This window comes from Electrophorus electricus, chromosome 11 (assembly GCF_041902795.1).
Source record: "Electrophorus electricus isolate QZ-2024a chromosome 11, ASM4190279v1, whole genome shotgun sequence".
Taxonomy (NCBI): domain Eukaryota; kingdom Metazoa; phylum Chordata; class Actinopteri; order Gymnotiformes; family Gymnotidae; genus Electrophorus; species Electrophorus electricus.
Window position 1 is genome coordinate 26,588,774 of NC_137507.1, and position 14,627 is coordinate 26,603,400.

The 14,627-nt window shown below is 44.0% G+C and overlaps 2 protein-coding genes and 1 non-coding gene across 5 annotated transcripts; all 3 read right to left on the reverse strand.

Moving 5' to 3' along the window:
* Nucleotides 1–87: 87 nt before the first annotated feature.
* Nucleotides 88–1,676, reverse strand: uba52 (ubiquitin A-52 residue ribosomal protein fusion product 1). The gene is made up of 5 exons (XM_027023782.3): nucleotides 1,573–1,676; nucleotides 1,160–1,271; nucleotides 992–1,078; nucleotides 640–742; nucleotides 88–286 (listed from the first exon to the last, which is right to left on the reverse strand). The coding sequence occupies exons 2-5, from the start codon at nucleotides 1,260–1,262 to the stop codon at nucleotides 193–195; spliced, it is 387 nt and encodes a 128-aa protein (XP_026879583.1). The 5' UTR covers nucleotides 1,263–1,271; nucleotides 1,573–1,676; the 3' UTR covers nucleotides 88–192.
* Nucleotides 1,677–2,181: 505 nt separating this feature from the next.
* trnan-guu (transfer RNA asparagine (anticodon GUU)) lies at nucleotides 2,182–2,255 on the reverse strand. Its single transcript has one exon. It is a non-coding gene; the product is annotated as a tRNA-Asn (tRNA).
* Nucleotides 2,256–3,553: 1,298 nt separating this feature from the next.
* On the reverse strand, nucleotides 3,554–11,604 carry cers4b (ceramide synthase 4b). 3 transcript variants are annotated; one of them, XM_027023794.3, is made up of 11 exons: nucleotides 11,265–11,600; nucleotides 10,489–10,685; nucleotides 8,400–8,517; nucleotides 7,027–7,145; nucleotides 6,823–6,880; nucleotides 6,291–6,341; nucleotides 5,607–5,699; nucleotides 5,205–5,333; nucleotides 4,797–4,903; nucleotides 4,492–4,648; nucleotides 3,554–3,870 (listed from the first exon to the last, which is right to left on the reverse strand). In XM_027023794.3, exons 2-11 carry the CDS (start codon nucleotides 10,656–10,658, stop codon nucleotides 3,670–3,672), a joined length of 1,203 nt encoding a protein of 400 aa, XP_026879595.1. In that variant the 5' UTR covers nucleotides 10,659–10,685; nucleotides 11,265–11,600; the 3' UTR covers nucleotides 3,554–3,669. The 3 variants fall into 3 exon arrangements, with proteins under 3 accessions (XP_026879595.1, XP_081580008.1, XP_081580007.1); XM_081723881.1 differs by having other exon boundaries at nucleotides 3,707–3,870; nucleotides 4,395–4,648; nucleotides 11,265–11,604; XM_081723882.1 differs by lacking the exon at nucleotides 5,205–5,333.
* Nucleotides 11,605–14,627: the final 3,023 nt, after the last annotated feature.

Below are 14,627 nucleotides of genomic sequence, written 5' to 3' on the forward strand. Positions count from 1 at the left end.
GTGTGAATTTGTCACCTCACTTCCTTCTACAAAATGGGAGAGAACTTAATTACTGGGCTGTTGCATTGACACTGAACACTCACACAATTATTTGTAAAGGTTTTATTGGTAATAATCCCCATTCAAATTATCCCTGCCATGACTCAGTTCCTCCACAAGTAATCCCCACTCTCGTAGCACAAGTACTACAGTTCACTTCAGCTTCTTCTTGGGCCGCAGGTTGTTGGTGTGCCCACATTTCTTCTTGCGGCAGTTGACCGCTCGTGGGTGGAGGCGTGCATAGCACCTAGATACCAAAAGACAATGATCAAATTCTCATACTCAAGCATTACAAACGGACATAAACCTTTGTTAACAGCCAGGTGACAGAACACAGCCATAAAATGAGCCAGTAACAGTGTATGGTGTACGTTTTCCCACACCCAAGAATGGTTTTCCGCAAAATCATGCCTCATCATCTGGGTTGCGGTGTTTGCTGCTGTAACTGACAATTCCAATAGGATTACAAAAATCTTTTACTAATTACTGGCAATGTGTTAGGCCTCAGAGTTGAAGAGGGTATGTGTTCTCCTAGCCTGCCAAAATTGAGGTTTTAGGGCTGGAAACCTGAACGTTTGAGTTTAACGCACGGCTCCTTACTTGCGGCAGATCATCTTCTCGCAGTTGTACTTCTGAGCCAGCTGCCGGAGGGAAGGCTCAATAATGCCTCCTCTCAAACGCAGCACCAGGTGGAGAGTAGACTCTAGAAAACAGGAGGTTGTAGACAGATGAAGCCACATTGGCATTAAAAGAATAGTATGTTGCAAACTAAAATGTAGTGGTAGGTGTCAATGTATACACAATCAGCAACGATTATATCAAATTAAAGCACCATTAAAAGGCAAGAAATGTTACCTACAAAAACAGTATATACATCATTCTGGTATGTGAAGGACTGGTTCTAACACACGGGCAGAGAATGGTTTAGAAGTCGGACACAGCAGAAACACACCTTTTTGAATGTTATAATCTGACAGCGTGCGGCCATCTTCCAGCTGTTTGCCAGCGAAAATCAGACGCTGCTGGTCGGGAGGAATACCTGAGGGAAGAACCGTGAGGCGTTTAACGGAACCGAGCCACGCTACCGTGAGGCGTTTAACGGAACCGGGCTACTACCCACCTTCTTTGTCCTGTATCTTGGCTTTGACATGCTCGATGGTGTCGCTGGGCTCAACTTCGAGGGTGATGGTTTTCCCAGTCAGCGTTTTCACAAAGATCTGCATTTTGCCTTACTGTCGCAGTAAACATGAACGAGATTAGTTTGACGGAGATTACAAGGATTGTAAAGCAATATTTCTGTTAGTTAAATACCGACTGAAATTCAAGTCTTCAGCACGCCATCGACACATGGCCACTTAGCTTGATGTTGCTACGCCTTATAAAAGGCATTAATTGCCCTTGCAGTGCCAAAGAAACCCTCACTAAAACGACCTACAAAACGTTTACTTTGACACAGATTAGTAAATATATCTCCCAAGTAACCAGGCAAGAACTATATTTTCCACAATTACATGGACCAAAAATCCTACGTACCCCGTTGCAGCCTGCTTCGGCGGAAAAAGACCGAAGGTTTATTTCCGCTTGAAATTCCCCAACATAGACACTAAAAAAGTAATGCTGCCCCCTATCGCACAGGAGGATAAATACGCCCAGCAAACAACAAAAGGCTGGTGTTTCTGTTCAGAAATTCCAAGTTCAGAAACATGTCCATTTAAAATTTGTTAGATGTATTTCATTTTAAATTATTTTTGACATTACTAGAGGTTAGGCAGGCCTAGAAAAAACCTTGGTAAAAACAAGCGTTTAACGTTATCTATGAGATTAACAACTGCGGATGAAAAATTAACAGTTGCATTTGAAAAATAAACAAGTTGCATTCATTGCTGTAGCGACTTCAATATTGTATTTTTATTGATTAATTTACCACGTAGCTCCGAAATAATACGATATCATGCTCTTCAGTGCTACACCTAGTGTCTCACCATGTAATTGCGGGTGCATTATTTTTCCCTAGACCGGTTTCGTTTTAGCTCCTTTTGTTGTCGCTTTAAGTATTTGCACGGAGCATTTTTTTAGTAATTTTGAGAGTAAGATTAAAATAGACAGATAAACGGCAAACCAAAAAATAAAAAATAAAATTGTCGTCCCTGGGTGGGCTCGAACCACCAACCTTTCGGTTAACAGCCGAACGCGCTAACCGATTGCGCCACAGAGACACACGTTGTGGAAGCTTTCCTATAAGGTAGAGTAGTACATTTTGGATTTATTTATTTCTATTTAGTGAGCACACTGGAATGATGGAAAATGAGGACGAAGCGACGAGCTAGCTTGTATTTAACCAGCTACAGTCTGGCTCAAACGACTAAGCTTTAGTTTAATAGCTGAAAAAATGTTAATATCTCCTTGTGCCACAAGGGGGCACCAAATGCGTTGCACAGATGGGAGAGTTACCTACTCTAAACACACCTTGACTGCTAAACTGCAGGTATACTTCCGGATGGGAAATCAGACTGTGTACACTTAGAAAGGGCGCCAGACATTTACATGGCCCAGCTGTAAGAGGTGCCTAAGTACTACAGCGAAGCCACACTAAAAATGATTCTGACTGTCAGCACAGGACTTGTATTTGTACTACCTCATATGACTTTAGCATGCAGCTTCACATCAGTGTGAAATATCAGTGCTGTATAACGTATTGTGAATGGTTAAAGGTTAGATGTTAAAATGGATACACGCAAATGCACATGAACAACTCCGAATGCAGATTCTGAGGATGTATTATTTTTAAAATGAGTGAGGCATTGTTTCGCTTATATAATTTATAATAAATATGAAATACACAGACAAACACAAATAGAAAGGAAATATATATACAAGAAAAAGGTTTTCCCTAAAGTTTCTGAAACTGCTTTTTCCTTTTTTTTTTTGGTAGATGTCAGTACATACACAAAACATAAACAGGATGAATTTATGTTCATGAACATGATTTATTTGTAGTCAGCTTTACTGCTCTGACGATGCTTTCTCGGCTGATCCTGCGGGCTCTCTCCGCTCACACGTACCTGACTCAGGCCATTAGCTACTAACCAAGCACTCGCGAGTTCACAGCGCATGTACGTTCACAGGCCTCTCCCAGCCCGAGCCTGGGAAACGCAGTGTTGGGATAATCAAATCAACCAGCGCGGAGCCGGGATCACAAACTTCCTGGCAAAGCATCATACCCGTTTAATCTGCGCTTCAATCTAAACAAGCAGCTCAATGAGGCAGCGTGTGGATCTCCACCCCCTCGCATGCCTTAGATGGCAGACATGACAGTGGTCGAGATAAGGGTCAGAGATGCAGCAGAACAGGAACCAGCAGCTTGCAGTCAGATGCCCCTTACACAATACCTTGTGCAACAAGGTGTATCACAACTAACATTTGCGAAAACTTTGCCATACAAGATATAATAGTATCAGGACTGTTATATGTGAAACGTACTTGAACTTAACCTAATATGATCCCTCTCTCTCTCTCTCTCTCTCTCTCTCTCTCTCTCTCTCTCTCTCTCTCTCTCTCTCTCTCTCTCTCTCTCTCTCTCTCTCTCTCTCTCTCTCTCTCTCTCTCTCTCTCTCTCTCTCTCGATAAGTGCTATCTAGCTTTGGGTGTTGTGCTGCACACATTAGCTCTCTGATTGGCCAAGTTGTTTAGAACACAACTTGAAGTCATCATGGCTAGTTTGGAATCTAGGACGATCCTCCTCTTCCTCCAGGGGGTCTGCTCCTCTTCTTCTCCTCCTTCATCCTCATCCTCCTCACTTTCATCATCATCGCTGCGCTCATCCTTTTCCAGCTGCGGATGAAATAAGTGTGAAAGTTACTTAGGTTTTACAACAAATTTGGCTTTTTGTTTGCAGTAAAAGCAATTTAAAACAGGAAAAAGTCTCCATGTAACATGCAATTTAAAGTGTGAACCAACAGAAGTTGCCTTATTTACACTTGCATGTCTTCTGCTTTTAAGACCAGTTTGATAATTCGTGTCACAAGTCCCAGAAAAAATGGATGTGCTACTTTAAAAGTTAAAAATTTCTGTCTGATATTTCCATTACTTTTTTGTTTGTTTGTTTGGGTTTTTTTTGCCAGTGGTAAAGTTTATTAAATGTGCAGAGGGAGGAGGGAGTCCCAAACACAAAGTTGTTATTACAGTCCAGATGTTTAGTTATTATAGTATAGGTGTTTAGTTATTCTGTCCTTATAGGTATAGTGCCAAATGCGGTTTAGTGCGGTGGTTCAACCTGATTTGTGACGAGGACTTAAATCAGTTTTTGAACAAAAATAAAAAGACTTCAGGGTAGTTGTGGCCTCAGTGTTTTGTACCAGGGTGAAGTACGATAGGTAGTAGTTTGGCCTCGAGCTTTAGTCCAGTGGGCTTCCACACGGCTGCCATGTTTTCATCCCAAGAGCTGTAACACACCTTGCCCAGGAAGAGGAACTTGTAGGCCATACGGAGGATGAGCCATGCCCAGAACACGTGCAAAGCTTGGAGCACCAGCAACAAAGCGTTGAAGAAGTAATACCCCACAAAGGGCTCAAACACCTCCATGGACAAGATCAGAGTGGTGGAGATGATCCTGCCGAGTATCAGTAATGAGAATTAGCCTCTAATTACTAATTTATTAGGCTATGAATATTAATCTATTAGGCTATGACTATGCAGATGTAACATCTTATTATTGATTAATTGGTTTCCCACAAAACCTGGTCTGATAATCGTCTTACTTGCTGGGGAAGATCACCAAGCGTGTAACCAGGAACACTACAGCAAACACTATAAAGAGCACATCACATGTCTTCTTCCAGCCGGCATAGTTGAACATTTTTGCAGACTGTTGAGATAGTGAGAGACAGAAAAATCATACATTAACCGCGGCTGAGCTCGACCGAGTCCATCACATCCCGGCAGATCAAAACTCAACAAACAAATCAACCCACTGTTGTCCAAAGCAACCAAACTGGGAGTCCAAAGCTCATATAACACCTTCATCGATAATCTGCTGCCCTACACACAGACAAACGTTTTAGAGGACAAGTTCCGGTACTCCATTTGGAGGGAAAACGCCATGTTGTGTTCCACTCTTTGAACTTCCTAGACCCGCTGCTAAGCGAGGTCTCCACCACAGACCTCACCTCCAGCAGGAAGTCAGACGAGTCATGGACAAGCATGACCAGGGTGCCAACGCGGACGTAGTTGGCACAGTACGAGAACCCGAGCAGCACAATGGTAGCAAAGTGGTGGATGATCTGCTCTTTGAAATCCTGAAACAGAGCACGCAGCTCAGAGAAGGAAAAGGCCAACCAATCTAATACTTTATAATATTAATATTGATTTTAGACTGTAAATGTTTGGATATATTTTTACATAGGTACCTCCCTGCTTAAAACCCCAAAAGTCACAAGTAAGCTCTGCCTACTGTAACCAGAGTATGTAATACACAAACTCCGCTTATTATACTAAAACTCATAGTGTAATTTGCTAAAGCCCTGCTAAGTCAGAAGCACTGCTGGCAGAGCCCTGTGATAAATGCTCACTTTTCTTTTGACGTCCACAGAGACACACAGTAGCAAAGACCAGTAGAAGCCCAGCTCAGTCAGGTAATACCAGTAGTGCACTTTCTCCACTGCCTACGGAGAAAAAAACACAAAAACCGGGGAAGCTCATGACAAAGACATGTTCCAGGAAACATACACGTGTTTCATGAGGGTAATTAGTGGCAATAATAAGATAAGAACGCCAGTTTGAAATGGAATCTCACCATAAGGCTACAAAGAAGACAAAGCAGAATGAAAGTGTTTCATATAAAAGATTTTGATGAATCAAGTGTTCTGGCATGTTTCAGGTGAGTGTCTGGATGTGGGATGGAGCACCAGTATCAACTTTACTCTATGATCTTACCAAAATTGTCCATCGCAAACCCATAACATGTGCATTCACAAACCCAAACACATGACTCGATAAACACACCCATAGTTTCTCAGGGAATTTTGAATAGCAAATTCTTTCTTACAGACTATTGGGAGCCCTGTTGGAAATTCGCAATTTGACTATATGAAAATAATTATTTTCGAGTGAATGTGAATGTTTTGGTTAAGTAGGTCTTTCCAGTGGTCTCTGAATGAAGAGCTATAGAATTAATCTGCCCTTGCAGACACGCCCACCGCCATTGCCCCTCCCCCTGCAGCTGTAGCCCCGCCCCTCTGTGTGGTTGTGCACACCTGTTGTGGGTATCCCCTCCAGCACTCTTTCTGATCCCAAAACCATGGAGTCTATGAGGAAGAGGAACAGTGTAGTCAGGTGACAGGCTCCCATGACGAACGCATTCACAAATGCACAAGGAAACTGCACGGAATAGGGGTAGTTCACAGTTCACAAAAACTTCAAAAATCACTTCCTTGTAAACCAGGACAAAGCGGAGTGGGTGATGTGAAACCCCATGGGCGGGGCTTTTTACTGGGAAGTGTATGTACTGACATTTAATTCTTTTCAGAAAAAAAGGCATGCCTTTTGTGAACATTCACAGGTTTTGTTTTCTCTTTAGTCATTTTGAAAAGAGCCAAAGCAGAATTGAAATGCTGCCACTTAAAACTAACGTTCAGATGTTTAAAAAAAAGAAAGAAACGAATTTAAAAAAAAAAAACAACCCACACGACTGCATCGCATTCTATTCTGCCAGAATAAGCACGCAAACGCAAACAGGTCGCTAATGACAAAATGCCTATGAACCACTGCAGTGTAGGAATCACTTACATCAATAAGAGACGCGAGTCCAGCAGTGAATGAAACTAAGTAGAAGACAAACCTCCAGCTACAAAACAAAAAAAAAGTATGCTGTTAGAGTGCGAGAAAACATCACTCTGTGCAGGAGTTATTCACGTTAAGGAAATCATGGGTTTTAGGACAGGCTTGTGTTAGCCTCAGTTGAATGACTGCTGCTATCCAGGGCAGACTCACCTCGCTTCACAAAACTTCTTGGTGTTGCTGGGCCTGTCCTGGTTTCTACGGTGACGGAACCAGATCTGCACTTGTTTCTGGGTTAGGCCACTGTGCTTTGCCAGGTTGCAGACCTCACTCTGAGTAACACATTCCAAGCAACAAAACAAAAAATAAAGAAGGTTTAAGGTTTGCAGGGACATTTTGGCAGAAGCTATAAAAAACCTGTATATGGCTGTCAGAAAAAGGGAAACAACCACTTGAAAAGCGAAATATCTGGAGATCATACCCCATGAGCAAGAGCAAGTTTCAAGGCACCCGTGGGATGAGGAGGCAACCCAGCTCTCGTGCAGATCTTGTGATTATCATATTATCCCGTGATTATCATATCATCCCCGCAATTATCATGTGCTATCAGCAGATCCTTATGAAATATCTGCAGCTGAGATGTCCGGCCTGAAGCTGTGGCTCAGAAGACCCCTCCACTGGGCCGTGGGGTTTAGTCAACCCCCCCCCCCCCCCCCACCGGCCCTCATACCGCTAGCTGCTACACTACTGCTGAAACGAATTAGGCACTTTAGCTTAGAACTGAACTGCACACTTTATCTCAAATAGTCGTTCATTTCTGCACCAAAAAAAAGAGAAAAAAGGGTGAAAAGAAAAAAACAACTGACAAAAGAAAAGAAATACAGTTTGAGAATTTAAGGAAGACTGAATCCTGAAAAATGCCAAAGACAGTAAAGGAAAAGTGGGCTGTGTTGTTTGGGCATCGTAACCTGAGATAAGCGGCTGAGGCTAAACTGCATGCGGAATAAATGTGGGCTGGTAAACCCAAACCTCTAGTGAAACCTACACCATTGAATATGAACATGCAGTGATGACTGCCACAGTTAAAAATCTAAGATTTGTTCTTAGTTGTAACAGGATTTGTTCTCCACTCTTGTAGATCTCTTAGGGAACATCTCTCACCTTACTCACCTGGTGAAAAACAAAAAACACCTGCACCCCTGGGAGGAAGGGGATTAACACGCGCTTGGCACGGCCCTGCCGCAACATGGTAGAGCCGCTCAGCGAGGCCACGGGAAGATGGGAGCAGTCCGGACACCCTGCCCTTACCCTGCCCTGACCTGTGTAGACAGGCGACGGTCGAACTATGTCACCATTCTAACCCAGAGGCAGACGGTGACCCAGCAACAGGCAGCAGTGGCATTATAGCCAGATCGAGTCATCACTCTCAAAATCTGGGGTGCAGATGCTACCATCTATTATTTAAGTAAAAGATACAGGAGCCATCTAGGACTTCACACTTCATATTGGTGATCTTTTGTTTATTTTGAACGTGTGTGTTTGTGTGTGTGTGTGTGTGTGTGTGTGTGTGTATTCTCTGAGCTCACTAGTGTAGGTTGTCTACTGTGTCTGATGTAAAAGGCCTCCAGGCTTGGTGCAGGTGGGACTCGTAAGCGAAGCTTGTCTCTCACTCCTAAAAGTCTGCTCAGGGGAACAGCAGCAACCCTGCAGATGAGAAAAAGCGTCACACACCTGCACTACTTGCTATTTCTCTTTTATGGGCTCCTAGTGGATCAAATGTGGATAGGTTTACACAGCACTGGTAAAACTGATTGGGCAAAAATGTATTCAGGGATATAAAGATTTGCACATGTTCTACAAGGTGTGTGTGTGTGAGTGAGTGTGTGTGTGTGTGTGTGTGTGTGTGTGTGTGTGTGTGTGTGTGTGTGTGTGTCTGTAGGTTTGTGTGTAAACTACATCAATTAGGCCCAGGAAATTTGAGACGAGGACAGACATGGTTGAGAGACACAAATTCATCAGCTGATGAATTCGTACTCTCAGGTTACTACAGTGATCAGCTGCCACAGCAACAGTCATGTCCTACACACACACACACACACACACACACACACACACACACACACACACACACACACACACATACGCTCTTACTGTATGTCTGCCTGCTGCCTGTTTGTTGATTGGGAGTCTCTTCCCTCTTCTCTTACACTCTCCCTCTACTAGTCCCCTGAGCTTGTGTTCATAGAATCACTTGGGCTGCTGGAGACAGCTCACGTCCCTGCACTTTACAGTCACGTGGGCCGCAGATCCACAGCTGCTGGAGACAGCTCACGTCCCCGCACTTTACAGTCACGTGAGCCGCAGACCCACAGCTGCTGGAGACAGCTCACGTCCCCGCACTTTACAGTCACGTGGGCCGCAGACCCACAGCTGCTGGAGACAGCTCACGTCCCCGCACTTTACAGTCACGTGGGCCGCAGACCCACAGCTGCTGGAGACAGCTCACGTCCCCGCACTTTACAGTCACGTGGGCCGCAGACCCACAGCTGCTGGAGACAGCTCACGTCCCCGCACTTTACAGTCACGTGGGCCGCAGACCCACAGCTGCTGGAGACAGCTCACGTCCCCGCACTTTACAGTCACGTGGGCCGCAGACCCACAGCTGCTGGAGACAGCTCACGTCCCCGCACTTTACAGTCACGTGGGCCGCAGACCCACAGCTGCTGGAGACAGCTCACGTCCCCGCACTTTACAGTCACGTGGGCCGCAGACCCACAGCTGCTGGAGACAGCTCACGTCCCCGCACTTTACAGTCACGTGAGCCGCAGACCCACAGCTGCTGGAGACAGCTCACGTCCCCGCACTTTACAGTCACGTGGGCCGCAGACCCACAGCTGCTGGAGACAGCTCACGTCCCCGCACTTTACAGTCACGTGGGCCGCAGACCCACAGCTGCTGGAGACAGCTCACGTCCCCGCACTTTACAGTCACGTGGGCCGCAGACCCACAGCTGCTGGAGACAGCTCACGTCCCCGCACTTTACAGTCACGTGGGCCGCAGACCCACAGCTGCTGGAGACAGCTCACGTCCCCGCACTTTACAGTCACGTGGGCCGCAGACCCACAGCTGCTGGAAACAGCTCACGTCCCTGCACTTTACAAAGGCACCACAGCAGCATATGGCTAATGGGCTGAGCCAAACAAAGGCTTATTTTATGCAAACATGAAATATACATGTCGAACATATCAGTATTACTGACTGATTACAGCAATGTTACATTGCAATCTGTGAATAGTCCGTGACAGTTTTTATAAATATAAAAAAGTAAATGCATTGAGAATCCATTAAAATGCATACTTGTAGATCCTTTCCTGTAACTGCTCTATATTTCAGAGTTTAGGCTAGTTTTTAAAGATGAATTGAAATTTGATACATCTTATGCGCTCTTTGGACTTTACAGATTGGTGAGCTTTAAACCTTCTAAAAACACACAAGTTTCAGTGTTCCAGCATTTTTCTTCTTTTTATTTCGTAATGAGAAGCTGTTCGTTGAACATCAGCAACATCCTACAACGGGGCTACTGGAACGCGCACTGCTGCCACAAACATAGCTGTAGCATAACAGAAAATTTGTCACAGCACAATACAGACGACTGAGTGTAAAATCAACATTTACCTCTCAAACGCGTGGCGCAGCGCGATGAAGCCCACCGCCAGAGGCAGCGTAACAAGCAGGTCTCTGGGGAGCGGGCAGGCAGAGCCCTGTATCTGCGCCATGTCCTCCCAGGTGATGCCAGGAGGAAGCCAGTATTCCTGCTTCCACAGCCACTCACTGAACAGCTCCATGGTACAGAGCACCCAGACGCGAGGGGACTTGTGCGGCAGACGAGACAGACAAGCACGAGTTTAATACGTGCTTGAATTCGAAGTGAACTTGATAAAAATCTGTGTGTGTGTGTGTGTGTGTGTGTATTTAGTTAGTTAGTTAGCTACTTTGTTGTTCATAGCAAACACCATGTCTATTTGAAGAGGGCTGACCATCTACAACGGTCATATACTAAACGGTTGAAACTGTTTTTTAATGTACACTGTATTTGACTACTTTGAGACTGTAAGTGTACCTTCCTGCACGGTACCAGCGAAGTAATCAAATGCTCGATATGAGAATTCACTGCCCCTAGAGATCTAATCTATATCGCTATAGGATGGCTGTTGCCTGACCATTTAGCCATTGCGTCACTTGCCTGTCAAAAGTGCGCACTGCTACGTTATGTATCAGCAGTAAACAGTTTTCGTAGCGTACATTTTTCATATCAATGCTTATCTTTATAAACGCAAGGCTGCGACACATTTACGAGGAGGCTATTCGTTTTCTCCTACCATACTTGCTACGTATTGACCTAAACTATTCATTTCTCATTCATTTGCTGACGGATAAAAATGAACGAGTACCTGTGGATGTCTTTGCGGGAGCAGTTGTCAGAGTTGCCAGACAACCGGCCGGACGGAGAAGTGCCGCGTTCAATAGGCTTGGAAACGGGCTGTCTCTGCTCCGCACCTGTTCCAGGTCATTTCCATACGGACGCTAACTACGTAGGAAAATCTAGTGCCGAGTCGCCGCAGAAATGCGCTAACTAGTGGCCACATGATTTTAAATGAATCGGACAAACTTTCAAACTATTTCCCTGCGCGTGAAATAAAGCTGAGTGAAACAGGTAGAAGCGATGTAACGGCGATAAAACCTCTGAAGCCAAAGACACAAAGGAGGACAAACGTTTCTACTGCGTCTACCTCGAACCGGTGTCATGAGGGGAGCTGGTTAGTTCGTGTGTGTGTGTGGGGGGGGGGGGCAGATTTGCGCTCGTGTTTATTGCTATTGTTTTTGTTGTAGTAGTTTTGTGTTGTTATGGCTAAAATATTAACATCCCGTTCACCTTCCCAATTGAAATCAGTCGCAGTATTTCTTTCGCCGTCCTTGAACCTGAACTATAGCTACCGAACTGCGGACAGGTGACCTCTGCTGCAGAGTTCTGCACCTCCATCCATCAGGTCTGCTTCTACAAAGGAGAATAAAGGTGAATATCTTAAAATCCTAAATAGGGACCAGATGTAATTGTGCCTTTCTCCCCCTCCTTATCACAAACCCCCAGTTCCCCATTCCCAAGTAGACAGCATACACTTGCCATGGGATGGGTGCCTTCTTTGGTCACCATCGACCAGCCCTTTGTCAGTGACAGGAGTGGCGTTTGTTTTATTTGTCTGCAAGCCAAGAGTTCTAGCTTTCCTTTGAGACTGGGTCTCCTAGTAACTTCAATTATAATCCATGTTGGTTATAGGCTACAATAATAATAATAATAATAATAATAATAACAACAACAACAACAATAATTTAGTGAAATGTTGTAACCAGCTACACAGCATTAACACATAGTGCTAAATTAATCCCTAGAGTGTTTACAAGTCAAGATGGACACAGTTGAACACTGTGTGCAGTCTTCTTCTCCGCATATTGCCCCATATATCCAGTCTCTGAAGTGTTGCGTTGTTACCTATTATGTTCAGAGAATTCTCAGTAGATACAGTTGGTCCCTATTACCTAACAGAGACTTGGCGATTCAGTGAGTACCTGGACATTTCATGCCCATCCTGTATACTAGGGACACTAATAGACCTATTTTACTAAAGTGTACTTGTAACAGTGTATACTAAGACTGAGGGGTGCCTATAACTAAGCTTGTGCTATGGCTCACATGTGCTTAACCAAGACTGAGGTGTGACGGCAACTGAGTAGCTATGTAGGCTGGTGTGCTTGTAACTATCTCTGTACTAAGATTGAATTGAAGTGTGTAATGTGCTTCCTCTGTGACTATGTAAGGCCCTGTGGGTGTCTGTGGAGGAGCTTCTATCAGAAGGGACAGCTTTGTCCTGCTTGTTTGCTGGAATTTAATGAAACACACATGGGAAATTATAATAATCTCTCCACTGATTATTGTGGCAACAGTAGATTTTCACATGGGTGTCATTAGGCTCCTGTTAGGGGGGCCATAGTCCTCCTTAAGTGTTATTTAACACCCCCCACCCCCTCAGATTATGTATTTTAATAAATAAAATACATTATAGTTTGTCACTTTATGTGCTAGAGAATGTCTCTTTGTCAGAGACTGTTCCTGAAGACTGTAACTTCATAAAAGTAAAGAAAATACGTAATCCGAACGTCTATTACAATTGTCCAAAATTAAATTGACAAAGGAACCCTGGTTGAAGATCAAATGCTAATGTAACATTACTTAAAAAACAAACTAAAAACAAATATTGCAATAAGTAATGCAGCATTTAACACACGTGTTAATGGATGGTTCATATTTGCAATTCTCCTTGGGGGCTTAGACCCTATATTCTTATATATCTAGTGATACCCTCAGATTTTGAAAGTATTAACTTTATCTGTAATTTTCTTTCTGTGACACTGATGGACAAGTTAACTAAATTTGATCTCAAATGCTACTTCCTTCTATAATTTTCAGATTTCTATCATTTTCCGTTTATTTGATCAACTTCAATAATGTCACTTTTCAACAACCGCAGTACAGTACAATAGAAAAACAACAGCAGTACAGTATTTGTTTCATGTCACTGCAATTCAAACAGCAAAATTTACTTTAGTGCGTTCTATGAGGGATTATCTCCAGCAGAGGGCGGTATTAGTCATGAATTTAAGATAAATGTAACACGTTTGGTCCATCAGTGTATTGTAGTTAAAGTTATAGATATAGTACAATTTTCAATATATATAAGTAAATGTTACTATATATGAGATAGGGATCATATACGGTAACTTATGCAAGGCACATGTGCTGGACATCCCTAAGTTCAAATAGGAGGAACCGCAGAGAGTGGAGAAGAAGAACAAGGCTAAGATCCCGTTGGACCTCCATATCCAGACAGATAAACAGGTGGGAACCAACCAGAAACTGTGAGATTTGGCAAGCTGTAGGGGTAATTGATGTGAAGGTCCGAAGTGATGGAAACATCCAAAGGAAGCAATGTGAGAAGTTGGAAAAGTACCAGGGACTGATTAACACCAAGGTTGTCCCAGCAACCCTAGCAAGAGTATCAGGGACTGATTAACACCAAGGTTGTCCCAGCAACCCTAGCAAGAGTATCAGGGACTGATTAACACCAAGGTTGTCCTAGCAACCCAGGGAATAGCAGAAGTGATGTGCTGCCCCCTCAAACTCCCAGGCCTCTGGTTGTCCTGAGCAGTAAGTGTTGGAGCGGAATCGGAGAGGAACCCCTTATAGTTTGTTTTAAACCCATTCACAAAACCTTTAAAGCTTAATGTGCTTGGGAACCAAAGTTCTTCCAAATGTAATATTGTATATGATTGAATGATGCTTTGCACTTTAGACATGATTATCACTTGAAGTGCTTTATATATAATTCTGAATGACTGCTAGTGTGAACAACCACTTGTGTGAACAATTGAAGTGGTGGTGGCCCTGTGGTGGCTCAGTGCCTCCTCACGTTATGATTGGCTGAGTCACTAATGAGCACTGCCTGTCCCTACTGTGATTGGTCTGTGGGCCGTTACTGTGAGCCCCTTTGCCTCTGGGGATGTCACGTCCTCTGCTCTGCAGTGCTGATCAATGGCCTCTCACTGAGATTTAGCACCAGCCATAATCAATTTCATAATCAATGACTGTGACTCTCCTATAGACTCCTCTGTGCGCTTGTCCATTAAGTCTGCCTGGATCAAGGACAACAAGCTGACGTTCAGGTATATAACTTCATAAATGGCTCAAACACCTAACTGTG